This window comes from Teleopsis dalmanni, chromosome 1, assembly GCF_002237135.1.
Source record: "Teleopsis dalmanni isolate 2A chromosome 1, ASM223713v2, whole genome shotgun sequence".
NCBI lineage: Eukaryota > Metazoa > Arthropoda > Insecta > Diptera > Diopsidae > Teleopsis > Teleopsis dalmanni.
In genome coordinates this window covers 194,488,242-194,507,037 of record NC_051846.1, presented here as the reverse complement: position 1 = coordinate 194,507,037, position 18,796 = coordinate 194,488,242, and the positions used below count along the sequence as shown (strand labels likewise).

At 28.2% G+C, this 18,796-nt stretch overlaps 2 protein-coding genes across 2 annotated transcripts in view; both read left to right on the top strand.

Annotated features, from left to right (window-relative positions):
- The first annotated feature begins 1,962 nt into the window (after positions 1–1,962).
- On the top strand, positions 1,963–2,612 carry LOC119666984 (neuroblast differentiation-associated protein AHNAK-like). Its single transcript, XM_038076261.1, has 2 exons — positions 1,963–2,526; positions 2,592–2,612. Exons 1-2 carry the CDS (start codon positions 1,963–1,965, stop codon positions 2,610–2,612), a joined length of 585 nt encoding a protein of 194 aa, XP_037932189.1.
- An 11,560-nt stretch (positions 2,613–14,172) lies between these two features.
- Positions 14,173–18,796, top strand: part of LOC119671029 (low-density lipoprotein receptor-related protein 2) — a 151,577-nt gene continuing 146,953 nt past the window's right edge. The window contains exon 1 of the mRNA XM_038081514.1: positions 14,173–14,381. The gene's annotated coding sequence lies outside the window, so the exon portion shown is untranslated. The remainder of the gene's footprint in view (positions 14,382–18,796) is intronic.

Here is an 18,796-nt window from a genome sequence, read left to right as displayed (position 1 = left end):
TGAGTGGTGACAGTCTTGAGATGAAGATTAAGGTCATTAAAAGTTCTTTGTGGATTGTGAGATCTTATGAAAAGTTGATAATATCGATATTCGCTAGTTTATAAAATTAGATGACATAGAAAATAGAGCCAACGTAAGAAAAATTAAACGGGGCTTATACTTTAATTAGAGTTAAATACTTTAAAGTAAAAATTTTATACAGCTGTATGATCAGCCAAGAAATCTATTAATTAAAATAATAAAAAATTTTGTTATTAAAATTTACTACTGTTCGAAGATCAAATTTAATCTGAAAAACTTAATAATGCTTTATTAAAAGTATTAATTAAAAATAACTGCATTTTTGCCTGTCAGTAACTGGCCTTAACAGCCAGTTAAGACAGAAAATGTCTTAACTTTCTAATTCATTTGGGCTTACTCACTTAAACATAGTCTCCAATCTTTCCAGTGTCAAAATAATTTGTAAATATTTCGATGGAATGCTGCTGCTGCAATATTATATACATTGTTACTTAAATACTGAAAATGAAAGTTATCTGATAACAAAACAGACCACTGCATCAGTAATTCCCAAAATAATCAAGAATCACATACATTCCAAAACAAACTAAAGAGCAAAACGGAGAAAATAGAAATAAACGGCTGCAGTTAAGGGATCCATGTTTAGTGCTTTTCGAGCATGAAACGAAATTGTGAACTTCCGCAAATGTCATTGCCTCCACATGAGCCCGACTTCCACATGTGTGGGTATATGTACATTATTGGTGTGAAAAAGAAAAACTATCTTTCACATAGTAGCAGTCGAAGCAATATATTTCTTATTGCTAGCATCCTTAGTTGCTTGTTGCAAGTAAGTGAACGAATGCCAACTTAAAGGATTTGGAATAGAATTGTTTAAAGATACAAATATACACACAGATACATCCAATCTAGAGTCATCTCTATGAGCAGGAAAATGCATAAAGCCCTACGACTTACGTAGAAATTAAAGAGTACCGAGCGTAGGCAGCGGGAGGACGCAGTGGTTCAATGTGGATATTTGCTGTGTGCATTGGAGCAAATGTGCAAAATAATTTTAACCGTGAAAATGAAAGCAGTAAGGCGTAAACAAGTTCAACGCAATTTCTTTTAGTTTTAATGGTTCAGTTTTTTTAGCTTCTCTTTGTTTTGAGTTTTCTTGAAGTATCTTTTTTGTTTTACCTACAAACGTTTTATTGAAAATTAAAGTTATTTGGCTTTATGTGCTCTAGAGATTTAAATTCACTTTAAGAACTGTAACACAAAGCAAACAGATTTCATTTTCTTTTCACTAAAGGAAGTTCATAATATAAATTTTTGGCTATATGTGAAGAAAAGTATGTTCAAGATCTTTAAAAATAGTTAAGATTTGAACGGCATTGATATTTTTAAAGTTTTGTAAAGACAGACTACTTAAATATGCATATAGACAATCCATATATTGATATTCTTCTTCTATTATTCTCTCCTCCCAGTGGAGTACAGGACTTCCACCATCCTTTTGTATGGAACTTTATTGCGTAGTTCTCGGCTGATGCCATTCCAACAATATATTCTTCTTCTTCTATTATACTCTTCTCCCAGTGGAACATAGAACTTCCACTATCCTTTTGTATTGAACTTTATTGCGTACTTCTCGGCTGATGCCATTCCAAGAATAATTTGCTTATGAATATAAACAAACCATATATAGATTAAAGCAAACCATATATAGATTTAAACACTCCAAACATAGATATAAACAACACATATATAGATATAGAAGATTTCAATGTGGATATAGATAATCTGTACATGGAAATAGGCAATCTATATATATATGTTTATAAACAATCAAGATATGAATATATCCAATCAATAAATGAATATAGAAAACCTTCATTGGAAATAGGGAATTTAAATATAGATATAGGCAAGCCATACATAGATATAGACAACCCAGATATGGATGTAGGCAATCCATATATGTATATATCCAATCCATATATGAATATAGAAAACCCACATACGGATATATTGAATTTAAAAATGGATATGGATACGAGCAATCCACTCATGGATATACATAACCCAGATATGGATGTAGGCAATCAAGATATGAATATATCCAGTTCATATATGAATATGAAAAACCCACATACAGGTATTGGGAACTTAAATATGAATATAGACAAGCCATACATAGATATAGACAACCCAGATATGGATGTAGGCAATTCATATAAGTATATATCCAATCCATTTATGAATATAGAAAACCCACATACGGATATATTGAATTTAAAAATGGATATGGATACGAGCAATCCACTCATGGATATACACAACCCAGATATGGATATAGACAATCAAGATATTAATATATCCAATCCATTATTGAATATGGAAAACCCACATACAGATATCGGGAACTTAAATATGAATATAGACAAGTCATACATAGATATAGACAACCCATATATGGATATAGACAATCTATATATGGATATAGACAATATATATATAGATGTAGGGATAAATATATGGATATAGACAAACTATATATAAGTATAAAAAACCGTATATGAATATAGAAAACCCATACACGGACATAGACAATTTAAATATGAATACAGGCAGACCATATATGGATATAAGTAAACCATATATGGACATAGGCAATTCTAAATCCATATGTTAGCATCAACTAAGCTTTTTATTCATTGAACACAATATCTTTTTTTGAACAATAACATGGTCTTCCAAATGCAACAAATTTAAACCAAATAGAGTCGGCAGAAACATAGGCCAAAAAAACTGTATGTCTATCTATAAAAAGTCGACTGTTAATGGTTCATAAAGTACCTCTTAATTCCGTGGAAACAATGAAGTTCGGTTCTAAAATTTATATTTCCAACAAAAGTTACGCACATGCAGTCATCTGCATGCGGCACACTTTGTTTTCTACTTTAACGCAGTCATTTTTTAACTGAATCGCTGCTATATTTTATCGCACTTCCGTTTTCAACACTTAACGCACAAATGCGGAAATATACACACAATTAAGCGCATATGTATATAAATTATAGAGTTACACACTCAGTTTCATATATTTTGGGATACAGATACTCTGTATGGAGGCCATACATACATCCGTGCTGTGTGTTCACAATTAACAAAATGTTATGATTCTCGCGGGACAACTTGGCGTATGAGTGCTGCAATGTAGCAACAAAAAGGCAACAATTCAATGGAAAAGAGATTTCACTGTGAAGCCAACAACAGTGGCAGAGATTTAAATTGTGTTAATTTTGAAATATATTTCAGCATCTCTGCTAATGACAGTTTCAAAAAAAAGGAAAAAAAAAGAGCAAAAAAAAAACAAAAACAAGAACTTTTGTTTAAGGATGCATTTATGTCGTGCCAAAATTTTTATATGCATAACTCACTTGACATGAATAACTTCCAGTTAGTAAATTTGGGTTAATCTTCAGTAGAATAAAAGGATATTGACGTCAATATGTTATTAAAATAGTATTAGAAAATGTTTAAAAAAATTAATATATTACTTTGCTGAAACAAAATATCTATTCTAAGAGCATATTATAGTAGAAAATTCAAACTAAGCTTTAATCTAACAAGAAGAAAAATCTTACCAGGCAGAGTCAGTACAGTAATAACAAGAATCATTTAGTGTTTATCACCCACAGATGTGGTATCCCTTTCAGTCAGAAAATGCAAAAGTTGCAAGAAGGAAAACGAAGTCGAAACCACTCAACACTATATTTCCAAATATCAGGACTGACAAGATGGAGGCATGCTACTGTTAATCCCATTATGATTTTTCTAAAGTCGTGACCCTATAAAGAGTTTCCTTCTATGTTTCATGTTATGTGTTATTTCCCATCAATGGCCAGTGAAGACTTAAATCTTTACGGTTCCTCTTCCAATCGAACTAACAGAACTGCCATCTTCACAAAATGAAGACATAACCAAGCCTATTGACTTATCAGGTGAACCAAAATCGGTGTAAACAGGCTTTTACTTAAATAAGTAAAACTGAACCAACCTGACAGAAAACCTTCTGGTTGAACTACGCCAACCGAAAAGTATAGTGTCTTTTTCGACATTGTCTATGTTTAGACCGTAGTGGTGTCCACACTCATTTTGAAGGCGTTTAAAATGTCTTCAATGACATTAAAACAATGTTCTCCTTATATTATAAACTATATATACTCTAACTTTATTTTTTTTTTTTGATTACTTTTAATTCAAAGAATAACTAGAAGTCATCCTAGCCAAATCTGTAGGGTAGATAATCGATAACAACTTTAAAACAATATTCTCTTTATATTATAAACTATATATACTAAATTTTTTTTTTTTTTTGTTTTGTTATTAATCTTAATTCAAAGAATAACTAGAAGTCATCCTATCTAAATCTGTACGGTATATAATTGATAAGAATGATACCTTCTTTTTATCAAAAGTTCAAGTACCAGCAAGTATTTGTGTGTAAGGTTATTAATATGCAATAAAAACCCTAAAAGCATTAACTATTTATGGGTATATAAATAAATGCAATATAATTATGTAAATAACTTAACAGATAACTTAACTATCTGTTAATAAACAAATGACTCCATTTCAGTAATGGGCTCAAAAAAATATTGTTTAAAGCATTTTCCTATATATCCTAGCGACCGATGATTGCACTAGTGTTTCACATATGAAATATAACATATATATACAAATACACTTCTGATAAACTTATGAGTACATACATTAAGACAATTATTTAATATAATAAAACGTACCATACAAAATACATAACTTGCATTTTATGACTTAATAGGCAACCGTTTAGTCCTTGTAGACAACCGTTCAATTACTGAAATTTAAGTCAATGCCTTAAGAAAACCTTCAACTAACAATATAAGCAAAGCATCCACCCCTAAAGATATTATAAAAATTATTTCCCAAGAAGCTAAAGATCACTTAGTGTTAGATACATATAGTATAATGTGTCAGTCCTTATATAGGTATAATAAATATTTATTTCCATTTCATTAGGCTTGATTGTATAAAGATATGTTCTCTTGAAATTTTTAATGATTTTGAATTCATGATGCACTAAAACCTATTTCGTAGCATTCGTTCTATGAATTAATTACTTTTACAGTCATAAAAAGATTTAAATAAGTTAACATACGGGGAACGTCAGCAAAAATTTTAATTGTTATTTTTGCATTGAAGACGAAAATAATAATTAAAACAGTTAAGCGAAATGTTAATGAAATTTGTTTGCAACTTTCGAGAAAGTTTTAATGAGTTTGTAAAAATCTCAAACTAAAAGTAAAACTTATTTTTGGTGACATTAAGATTTTGAGATTTTGACTCAGTATACATATTTCGTAATCCGTTAATTACATAATTAGTAATTAAAATCTAACCGAAAAGAGTCTAAACTTTTACGACTCGAGTAATGACAGGATAACAGGAATAAAATATAATTTGCATTGTAAAAAAAATATCTAAATAACAAAATTAAAATTTTAATATGCAAATATGTGTTTACATATAAAAATCTGTATTTAATATTTTTATTTTGCTTACATTTAAATAAAAAATGAACATATTCTTCCTTATAAAACATATTGTATTAATAATACAATATAGAAACACCTTCAATATATTGTATTATTAATATATATTATGAGTGGTCATTTAAAATATCTATTAGTCTAACTGTCAGGATATAGTATATGTAATCATAATAATGTATTTTTATATTCCCTTAGATTCCCCAACAAAAAAACATTTTTATTTTCTTTTATAATCTTTAATTGCACAACTTGACCTTCCGGTATTTTTCATGTTTTAACAACGTATATGTATTGTGTTCCCAGTCTATTAACTTGATTTTTCCAATTCCATCTGAATTATTTAACCGACATTTAGATAAATTCTAATACATCTTACTAAATAATACCCAAAAATTAAGACTATTAAGTCAGTCAAATCTAAGAAATGATTGCGTGAACCATTTAGACTTTCATACTAACTAGTCAGTGCGATTAAAATCTGCTGCTCGAATTATAAATTCCAATATTACTTATACTTATGGTGGGACGTTGGGACAGCGCACCGTCCAACAACTGGCCCCACTGAAGTGAAGGATTAGCCGAAATAGGCCACGAAGCAACTTGGATCGTTTTTCGTCCTTCTATTCTCAGATGTCGTTATTTAGTTAAAGCTAGAGTGGCTACATCTCTTGTTAATGCAAGCAGCTCATTTCGCTTGAGGTTGCCTGCCAAGTCATCACCAACCCAATGGTGTCCCAAGACAGTTTTCCTCTTACTTAACAGTGCTGGACATTGGCACAATATATGCACCACCATTTCCAATATTTAATTTAAGTAGTGACACGATAAGGAGTCACTCTGTCTGAAACCTCGTTTGCTATTAAACGGCTCGGAGAGGTTCTTCCCCATTCTAACGGAGCTGTTAGTGTTGCTCAACGTCATTTTACATAGCCGAATAAGTTTTGTTGAGATACCAAATTCAGATATAGCGGCATAGATAGCGCTTCTAGTCGTAGTTCCAAAAGCAGCTTTGAAATCGACAAATAAGTGATGTGTGTCTATTTGTTTTTCTTGGGTCTTCTCCAGGATTTCACGCACTGTGGTTATCTGGTCTAGCGCGAATTTGCCAATTTTGAAGCCACACTGATAAAGTTCAATCAGTTGGCTGACAATTAGCGTCAATCTTTTATATAGTACGTTCGACAGAACCTTATATGCGATATTTAAAAGACTAATCCCACGATAGTTGACACAGTTTGCAGGATCACCTCTTTTGTGCATTGGACAAAGCACACTTAAGTTCAGCATTATAGCTGTTTTAACAAAAGCAATACTATTATATAATATTAATACTAATACAATACTATATTAAATATTATATAGCTAACTCTTGCTAACTTTTTGAACAGACAGGTGGGACCATATAAGTAAGCTACCAAAATTCCATTGTCTCTTCTACAGCACCCTTTTTCCACATGTGTTATTACGCAAAATATGGGCTTAGTTACGATAACTGACTTCCATAGATTATTTTGGAAGAGCACAGCGTATGACTACGGCCATGTTTTCGTCTATTGAATTTTGCGTTATCTAACTGAAATTACTGAGAAAGCAGAGTACACCTATAAAAAACTTATAAAAAATTACACTGTCTTAAAAAGTTTCTTAAGAAGAGGTAATATTATTTTTTTAAAATTTTTATTATATAAAAAACTTTTCAAATTGTTATTGTTTTTTGTGTATTCATACGTAATGACATGGGAACAATAAAATAAAATTCTATTAACTGACACTTTGTATGAAAAACACAAACAAATTTAATTAAATTTACTCGCATCATTCACGATCTGTGGTTTTACTGCCATAATTACTATATAACATAGTGAAGTACATATGTGATGTATTCAGTTTTATTTCAGAAATATACTGGCAGCTTTAGTGCTGAAGGTGTCTAATATTAAAAATAAAATTAATTGCTTTAAGTCACAAAACTAACTTCAATCGAAAGTGCAAGATTGTATGGCAATAAAAGCAATTTGAGAAAAAAACAAATTTAAAAAAATTAATTTAATAAAAAAAAATTGCAAAAAAAATAAAAATCTGAACATTGTGATCAATCATTTGGGAATACCGTAATTAATAAGAAAATATCTACAACATCACATGACATGCATAAAAATTAATAATCACGAAGAGACATCGAGAAAAAATTATGAATATTTTTAGTAAATAAAAATTGCTTGCGTCTTAAGAACAAAAAATTAACATAAATATATAGAAAAAAAAATTGATAAATAATAAAAATTAATTATGTTTACTTTTAAAACAAGTAATAATTAGTAATAAATAAATGCAATAAATTTTATATTATCTACTTAACACAAATTAATAGTTTATATTTTATGCAGTTAATTGGTGATATATTATTCTTTGTATTAAAACACTAATAATATATATATGTATATATTAATAATGTTTGAAATACCTTCCGGTTGCATTTATCGCGACAGAGACTGTGACGACGCAGAGCACATCTTCTTTTACTGTTATAGGTGTCTTACATTTAGAGAAGAGACAATTTGCTATAGATATTGGTCCAGGTTGGACAAATAAATTCCCAGAACATAATGGAAAAGATAAGAGTGAACCCAGAAAACTGGCGAACGATAGAGCCATATATGATACAAGTCCTCAAAATGAAAAAATTAGATCTAGAAAAGAGAAGCAAAAACTATAGTAATTAATAGGGCAGGCACCAAAAAATAAGCAAAAAAGAGGAGTCCAGACGTTCGATTTTTCGACGTTCAAAAATATAAAGAACATGGCTGGCAACGCAAATATAAAAAAGACACTTGCCGAAGCATTCCGAAAGTGGTTCCGCAAGAGATTAAGTCTCTCCGAACAGGGATTATATTACTTAGTATTTAACATATTATTATTTTAGAGGTATTTCACCTCCTCAACACAAAGAAAAAAACATGACCAAAAAACACCTCTAACATGGAGCAGTACTTCGTTGTCAATACTTTACTAGGTTTATAACCTGTCACCACATTTACTATATACAGCACTAATAAACTTCTAAAAAAAATTATAAACTCTCATTAATAACGGATCACTTCGATCATCAAAGTTTTTTTACTATATTCCTAACAGGAGACATTGCGGTTATTGTCTCTTTAAAGCAGAAACGAAATTCTGTCTTCACAAACAGATCTATCTTGTTGAGATAGCAGTATCCTATGGTATGAACTGGTTAAAACCTCAGTTTTGTTCTCTTAAAACTGGTTCTCGATTTCTAGTCAATTGGAGGAAGTAACCGTTTGGTTTCCTGACCTATCACTTTAGTAGACAGAACAGGTAAGAGGCTGATTTGATTAGAGACTGATTAATAAGAAGGTTCCATTACCTATTTCTGTAGAACAGTCCGTTTGTAATATTTTCTGCACTTTTTTTCTCTTTTTTTGCGGTGTTTCCTGAAATGTAACTATAGCAGTCATTACATGTTAATTACATTCACATTACATTACATTAATTATATGTTAAGGCTCTGGGCTACAGTAATATATGGGCACTCTGTTTGAAATATAATACATTATTTCCTATAACACATTATATTATTAACAATATTATTAAAATCATTAAATTTTATCCATGAGCATATAAATATGCTTTGTTATGTTTATTATTTTTGTTAAATGTATTTTATTTATGTATTTATATATTGTAATATAATATATATATGAGCAATATAACTATTTTGGATAATTAAAACATAATTAAGTCGAAATAGTAACTAATCTCATCTTCTTAAATCTTATAAGTAGTTAATCAGATAAAATCTTTGCGATTAGCTGAGCACCAAGTTAAACCAATGAAACCAACCGCAACATCTCTGTCCAACATGTTGAGATATGTTTTATAAGCTTCTTCTTACTATTGCAGTTTTGTTTGTAAAAATCTCAATTATTAATATCTCAGCTGACAATTGTTGGTAATGTTGTATTTATAATATTGCTTAATAAAACAATATAAGACTTCCTATTAATAAGTAAATAATATGTTATTAAATATAAAAACAAATAAAATAAAATAAAATAAAACAAAATTACAATACATTAAAACAATTAAAATAATAACAATTACATTAAAAGTTTATATAAATAATTTATCTTTCTTGTCTTCTCTAGAAACTTAATAAGTTCTACCAGCAAACCCGGCGAGAAGCTTAATAAATAATATACAATACAAAAACACATCAGAAATAATCAACAAGTTGCAGTCATGCTACAACACGCAACACCAACTCAAACCTTATCGCCAGTAAGCTGGTGGTGTATGCAGTATAAACACAGCTTGAGAGTTGCAACAAAGGTAAAATATGAAACAACCTGTCAGTTGCTCTCGGAGCGTTGTTATGATTGGTTGTTTGGTGCGGGAGTTTGCTAAAGCCTAGTTTGCTATTTAGTGTTTTGAAAAGAAAAAAATCGGTGTGTACGGAATGAATTGATTGTATTTAAGTGAATTTTTATATAAAAATTATTAAACCTTACCCAAAAAATAAAAAAGATATTTCAATTAACTTCATTTAAAGCAAGAAAATATATGCATAAAAAAAATTCCCTTTAAAGGAACGTGTTAATTTGTGTGTGAAACTTTGTATAGAAATAGGATCAAAAGGATAATATACAAAACAAAAATATTCAGAAGGAAGTAATTTGCAAACAGAAGGTTAAATACCTTTCCATGGAATTACATATTTGGTGCTGTTGTTGTTGTTGTTATAAAAAGTGAAAATTTAAATAAAAGCAAAAATAATTCAAAAGAAAACAAGAAAAATTTAAATAAATGTTCAGTTATTGAGGTTAAAAAGAAAAAAATGGAGGTGAAAGTTAAATTTTATTTAATTTACACATGACACATTTTTTGGTTTTTTTTTTAAAGCGAAAATTAAAACAAAACCGTAATTATTTACTTAAATAAAATTTAAAAAAATTTACTTATAAAAAAATTAACGAAAGAAAGTGAAATGAGTAGCGAGTGTTAGTTCTTGAAATTTATTAAATTCGCTAGTCACTAGTTGCTTTAAAATGTTTGTTTTTAAATTATATTTAATTTTATTATTGTTTTTTAAATGATAATACAATAAAAAAGTTAAAAATAAACATTTGAGCAATTAATATTTTACATGTTTTTTTTTAATAATACTTTTTATTGTATTTTTATTCTTATCAAAATTCAATTTTTTTTAAAATTTTTTTTTATTAATTTTGTTCAAATAAATCATTTTAAATATTGTAATTTAATTATTATTAAAATTTTAAGTCAATGGGTGCTTGAGTGTAACTCTTTATACATATTTTATATATTTTTATATAAAAAATCTGTTTCAAAAAAAGTTTGAACTGAGCTTACATCAATTTGATAAACATCTGTACCTCTGAATTTTAAATCAAATTTAACGTAATTTAAATAATAATTTTTAACCTATAAAATATATCAGTTTTTTAATTAGGTGGGTCGTTTAAGGTTATCTTTGGTCATTAAATAACCTAGTATTAGTCTTTATTAAGCCTTCACCCATGTCTTCTCGCTACTACGGACCCAAGAACAGCCAAAGTCAAGAAATCCAAATCTTAGTTTGTTCATTTTGGACGAATAAATGATTAACTAAAATTTAAAATTACAGTGTTACGCGGTTTAATAAAGACAATTTAAACGTGAAGCATAAAATTGCTCCACATAAAATTGACAATAATCAATAATTATAATCGACGATATGTTTTTTATTTATTTTATTTATTTAATTCTAAATCATTAAAAACCTCTTTCAAGCTTAAAAACTTAATTAACTAATCCTTTCTTAGTTTATTTATTTTTACGAAGAAATGATTATAAAAAATTTTATATATAAAGTGTTAAGCGGTTGAATAAAACTACATACTAAACTACATGCGGTTGAATACTACATCAACAAAAAAAAAGAGTAATTATAATTGGCTATATATTTTTTTATGTTTATTTAATGGTTACTAATATAAAAATCTGTCTCAAACCTACTTGTACAATAAAATAAGCAACTTAGAGAATCTTAAAAACATAATTCCTCTATTTTTAAGCTTTTTCTGTAAAGGATCACATTTCAAAAATCTCAAACTACTCGAAGAATCTTAACTATTTATATCATATCCTTCAAAACGTATTGGATAAAGTACTTATTGTTCTATCACTCTCTTCTCCCAATTAAGTTTAGGGTCACTATTTAAAAAAGAAATGCTATTCACAAGAGTATAGCATTCGCATATATCCTTTTTTCTAATCTTAGTATGACTTACGAATATTATAACTCAGCAAAAAGAATACGTTTTAAAATAATTAATATTTAAAGCACGAATCTCTATAGTTTATATTAAAACCATAGGTACTTGAAAAAAAAAGTATGGAAAAATTGTGCTCAAAATGTTGCTTGCACTTAGTATAGCCAAGCTAGACTAGGCGTATTAAACATGAAATAATACGCCTGTGTTTAAACAGGCAGTCTTGACCTAGAACTACTTTTCTGTTGGTACATAAATTTGAGGTATTTCTAGTTCATGATATCAAATTTCGTTCTAAAAAAAATCAAGTTTTTTATTTTTTGTGGATTTTCGGAAGTTTTAAATTCTTCGATCAACTTTAATTAGTCATAAAATCATTATTAAATAAAATGATTTTATTTAGAACAGTGAAATACCCATTTTAAAAACATTTATTTATGAAAAAAAAAACAGTTCTTATTTTAATATTAAAAACTTGTTACTTTACGTGCCAAAAGCACGAAATTTTTTTTCTTTCCATCACTTTTAATGACCAAACAATTCTTTTTCTTATCAAAAAGTGAAGTCTAAAAAAATTTTTCACCACAGCTCGATATACGCACGTAAGATGAAAGCATGCACGTATACGGAGCCATTATCACATATAAATAATCAACTATTTTAAATGTAAAAATTTTAATAACTTTCAATGTATGTAGGCGTCTACATTTCTTCTTTTTTTTTTTAAAGACTAACATCTTTATTAAGGGACCTAGCGATCGATACATTAATATCACATCGAAAAATAGAAGAAAAATCGTAAATGAAATTTCTTCATACCACAATTAACGTAACATTTCTGTATGACGTATGTAAATGCATGTAAAACTGAACAATACAGAACACTGTCTACCAAGCAAATGAAACTTTATTACAACGGTAACAACAAATATTTTTACAAAAACAAAACCAACAACAACAACAATTAACAGAAAACATGTTAAAAAAATATAGAAATTAGAAAGAGTAATAAAAAAAATACACCGCAAAAGCAGTTAAATACCAACCGAGTCCGGTATTCTGCGTGTACATCAAGAAGCAACAGGAAAAGAAAATTAGAAACCAAAAAAAGTAAAAACAAAATACAAATCAAAACAGGTAAAAGAAGTAAACAGCGCAGCCGCAAATGTTAATGTAAACAGTGCGACGGTTTTGTAGACTGACGTCAGTGTGCTGTTTGACGACCCGGTTTACGTTTACGTTAACTCACCTCCACGCTAATACATTTACAAACATTAATACATATAAACATACTGTTAAATACCACAAAAATCGTAGACAAAAACGATATCAGTGTAGAAGATACCAGTCAAGTTAAGAAAGGTTTCTTTTTCCTCTGTTTACTACGTTACTTGTTTTCTTCGTCTTACATTTGCTGCACACTACTCCTATATTGAAACCTTTTAACAAGTTTCCTACAGCTGCTGCTTACTGTTGATAACTGCTGCTGCTGCTGCTACAGCCGCTGCTTCAATAACACTGTCCACGTTAACGTCAACGTTTGTAGCGACAGCTAAAGCAACTCTCTTAAGACTGTATATCGTTGTATATTTCTCTATCTTTCACATTTTTAATTTTATGCTTTGTGCTTTCCTTCCTTTTATTATTACTGCCGCTGCTGGTGTTGTTGTTGCTGTTGCTGTTGCTGCTACGGCTGCTCTTACTCGTGTTGTTATTGTTGTTGTTATTATTACTTTTTACTGTCTTAACTTGTCTGCTTAAACGAAAGACTTCAACGGCAAATTTGTATGGAAATCAGTTTAGTTCGTGCGCATTGAACGTGGTTGTAACACGCAAGTGTTTTTGTACTTATTTGAGGCGCAATACTTTTTAAAAAGAAAAAAAATTTCTTTACCATTTTGTGAAATCATCATTTTTAAGCCAACTTTATTTAATTTTTATATCTATTTCTGTTAAATACATGTGAAAAGATGTGCCTATAATGTTAGTTTTTTTTGTAATTAAAAAATTTTAAAATTTATGTGCTAATCTTGGTTTGTCTTTAAAGAAATAGTGTTGCATATAAAAATATTTTTTCTCACTACTATACTTAAAATCTTGTGCAATAAATTTGGTTTCTATATAAAAAATTAAATCTACGTAAGTGAATACAAAAAGAATTTAAGAAATGCTGAAAGGTGTAATTCTTGTGGGTCTTTTTACCTGTTGACCGACCAACCTTTGTTTACATTTGCACTTTTATTTATTTTACCTATTTAAAGGTTTTTTATTTTCTTAATATACTTGTGCTAAAAATAATAAAAAAAATCCAAAATCTGTAAACAGCTTAACAAAAGGATTACAAACATTTACAAAACACAAAACAACAAAAAGTACACAAATTAAAGCAGAAAAGTAACAACAAAAAACATTTATTGCCAACATTGCTGCTAAAACAGTGAACTTTGGATTAAAAAGGATTTCCGCATATCAAATCTCTGTGGTAAGTACAATTTCTCTCTTACATTACATTTAATTTCTTTGTTTCGGATTTTTTACTTTTTTTTATCAAATTATTGTACAAAATGCACTTGACAAGTGTGTAGCTGTTTGATGTTGTTTGCTATGGAGAGAAACCCTATTCATTTAAATAGGAAGTTTTATATGATAAGCAATGTGAACCGGCTTCATATTAAATATTTCAAAGAAATAAAAAAGCTTGACGCCAATTGAAATGTCAAAAATATATAATTGTTTGTGTTATTTTTTTTGACCGATCATAATTTTTGCATATTATTTTATAACAAAAATGTTAAAGTGTCGAAAAACTCATTATATTAGTATATTATTTTTGGTATTACTAAATTTTATTTTTTTAATATAATGATAAAAAAAGAAACTAAACTGTTATAGTGAATCTGTATATAATATAAATGTGTTGTTGGAAAAATTAGAAAAACGATTAAGAATAAAGTAAGTAAGAGATGCATTTCTAGTTTTCGGCTCAAGAAATTGTCAGAATATAATAAAGTAAATACTTGCTTGATATATATAGCATTCATACTTTTTATTCTGCTCTAGTTCGAATATAAATACATGACACAGAAAGCTACTATAAATATAATAATTTATAACTCCCGAATAGTATATGTAGTGTGTACAATATAGTATTTAAAATATTATTATATACTATTATATAGTATATAATAATATATAATATAGCTCCTAAATACGATCATCGATAGTGCTTGCACGTGCACATGTTATAAAATTAAATAAATTTTAATAATGTTTTAATAGAACCAACGTACTTTGCTTAAAAATAAAAATGAAATTGATTTAGTAGCATATAAAAAATTTTTAAAATATATATATACAGTCAAACTCCCATAACTCGACTTAGAGAGACTTCGAGTTAATGAAATTTTTGTATTTGTATAATTTGTAATAACACAAAAGATGGTAAAAGATAATAAAATATATTACATAAATTAATCACTGTGATATTTTTATATAATTTAAAGTGTGTTTTTTGTATATAATACGAGTTATTATATAAAAATATAAATTTAAAACCACGACCTATAATAAAGCCCGACAAAATTGAAAACATTGTATGTAATTTATAAAATAATTTTTTTATTTTTTGAATTTATTTATCGACTTGTTTTTTATAATTGTTTTTATATATTTTTTTATCCGGCTAAAGGTACAGGTCTCTTTTTGTTTAATAATTCCACGTTGAGTATTTTTTATTATATTCTATATTTCGACTCCCGTTGAGGGTCATCATCAGGATCATGATCTAACATGAATTAATGTTATTAAAACCATATCTACGTCATCCTGTTTATTCTATCGATTATATTGCAATAGAGACGATAGAATAAAGAGGAGTAGTGGAAGTAATTTAATTTTTGTGGTCAATAAAAAAAAATTTTTTTCTATGTGTGAAACTTCACTAATATGCAAGTATTATTTAACTTATTTAATAATAGAATATAATATGTATTTATAATTTTTTAGTATGCAAAACATATATTTTCTGTTCTCAACTTAATATCAGCTTACTAACCCAATATATATGTATTTTTATTAACATAATATTTCGGAACATATTATGTTTACACATGTAGTATATACATAAGTTTTTACTTTGTAAGAAAATAAGTATGAAAAATGAAAATAAATATCTGTAATAAAATTTATTTAAAATCTTCATTAAAATGCATTTATTTCAACTACTTTTAATTGCCCTCACACATAAATTTTCACTACCATAAATACGAAAACTGTTAATCCTTACACTAACTCTCCACTTCACATACAATACTTTGATTTTGTGGGTCAAACGGACATAGCTTTGATTGTATATGTCTGATTACCGACTTGAAACGAATGTAAGCAACAACATATAAACAACAGAAACAACAACATTTGATGCATTAATTCATTTTAGCACATAAAAATAGTTAAACAAAATACAATACAAGAGTGCACTAGTGTTGTTGCTAACATGAAGCAATTGTAAAGTGTGGTGGGTTGGATTGGGTGATGTTTGGTGATGTGTAGAAATGTTAACACTCTGCCGGCACACCAAAACAAATTTAAATTGCTTCCTGTAAGCACAAAGCACAATCCGAAACAAGTCTTTCTAAAATTTAGGGATTTGTTCTTGTCATTTGTTGCATTTCAATTTAATATCTTCACAGTAATTGACATTCTGACACATTGACAGTGTTGTTGCTGGTTGGTTGGTATTAATATCGGTGTGGTGTGTGGTGTGGTGTGTATATAGTAATAGTTGTGTGTAGACAATAGAACAATTGTTGCCTTTTTCGCTTCTTTAATCTTTTCCGTGTTTTACACTTCACTTAGATTTTTATAGATTTATTTTTATTTTTTTTAATTTTTTTTTGAAGTTTTCTTGTTAGTCGAAAGAAGTGTAATGCGATTTAATACGTTTTTGTTCTACTTTTTTAATCCCCTTAACTAGTTATTTAAAGGAATATAAAGTAAAGTAAAAAAAAAATTATTTAATTTTAAGCTGATATAATTAATTTTAAGCAGCTATTAGCTGTTGTGGATGAAGTAAAGTTAATTATTTTTATAAAGCAAAGTCCAGAGCAGAAATTAATAATAAACAGAAATTTTATTGATTAATTTTATGCATTTTTTTTATGTTGTAGATGTATTTTATGATAATACACACATAGTGCAATTTTTATTATTTTTTCTTTTTGTATTATTGAGAATGTATTCTATGATAACATACAAAAAAATTGTTTTTTTTTCATAAAATCCAACATCAATCAAAGTAAAAATAGTGTGAAAAAAAGACTCCAATGACAGATAATGTAGGTGTTGACCCCTGAGAGTAAAATTGTTGCTATCACGTATGTTATTGTCATTAAAAATGTTATTTGTTGGTTTATAAGATTGACATATATGAATTAGAATTAGAAATATGGATGAGATGAATTAGAATCAGATTTTTTGTTTTTATATTTAAAGACATTTAATCACAAATTTTCTCTGCACATTTTATGGTTTACTTGTATAATTTTATTTCCTGATCTGCCTCAATCACTATCTACCTCTGCCTCTATCATTATCACTCACGTTTCAATATTTCATATAAACATTATTGAATTAAATTTAAACAATTAATTATTTAAATTTTTATTAATCAGAAATACACAAAAAATGATTTATCAGTGTTTGAGAATGTTACAGATAATTTATTCATGATTTTGTGGGCGGTCATTATTATAATCTTTTGCGGAAAAATTAAAATGATAAAGAATATAGATCAAATGTTCAACTTTTGACTATGCACTATGTTATATAGTTTTACTTTGAAAATAAAAAAAATTTGATTTTAAATTTTAATAGTATAAATATTGTAAAACATACAAATTTACTTAAATATATTAATTGTAATTTCAAATACTATTGTTTAACGAAAATATTTCTGTACAACTTATATTACTTTTGATCACCCACAGTCTTTTTGAAAATATTTTACATTTTATCGAATAAAGATTTGAGAATATTTAATATAACCTTCGCTTTTCCTGTTTACTAATTCTGTAATTCCTGTAATTAAACTAATTCTAAACTAGTTCTTCTAATTCTGTCTAACTCTTCTTCCTAAGCAGTTATTTTGCAGTCGAATACTAAGTCTATTTTTTTAATTATGTCAGAAGCCTATCTCACTCCTCTTAAATAGAATGCAATAATACACTTAACATATTTTATACCCACAACAACTGCAATTATATGGAATTAATTTTCAAAAATGAACTCATCCATTCGATGGTATTCAACTCCGACACTACGGTTTTATTATAATCATAAAATATAACAACAACAACAACAACAACAACAAGAACAAAGTCAATTTCATACTATAAACAAGCACATCTCAATGAATTACCTGCAATGCTCAACTTATAGAAGCGCTGCCAAGCTATTTGTCAACATGACAAACGGCAAAATTGCAGCTGTTCCTGAATAGAATACATGAAGTAAAAAGAAACAACAACAACAGTAACTACAGATATTACAGTAACAACAGTAACTACACCAGCAAGACTATCACTGGCATCCTTCACAGCTACATCATTAAAATGATGTTGTGAATAATTACAATATGTGCTAGGATTGGAACGCGATGCAATGAAGTATGAAATGCATCCGCATTGTTTGAAGTGAAATATGCACAATATGCTTAAACAGCAACTGCAACACCAATAACAACAACAACTACTACTACTACAACTACAATAACATACACACTTACCAATAACGTCACACTTGTTGTGACATCGAAATTTTGAATTATACAAGTAAATAATTGGAAGTCTAATGCAAGGATGAAACACGACAATCACAGGTAGACAAACAGAACGACAT

What these genes read in the sequence shown, in the direction of transcription:
- LOC119666984 (XM_038076261.1), top strand. Translation starts at nt 1,963, where the DNA reads ATGGATGTAGGCAATCCATATATGTATATATCCAATCCATATATGAAT. An exon ending in TAGACAATATATATATAGAT is followed by an intron (nt 2,527 to 2,591) that starts GTAGGGATAAAT and finishes ATATGAATATAG; the next exon opens with AAAACCCATACACGGACATA.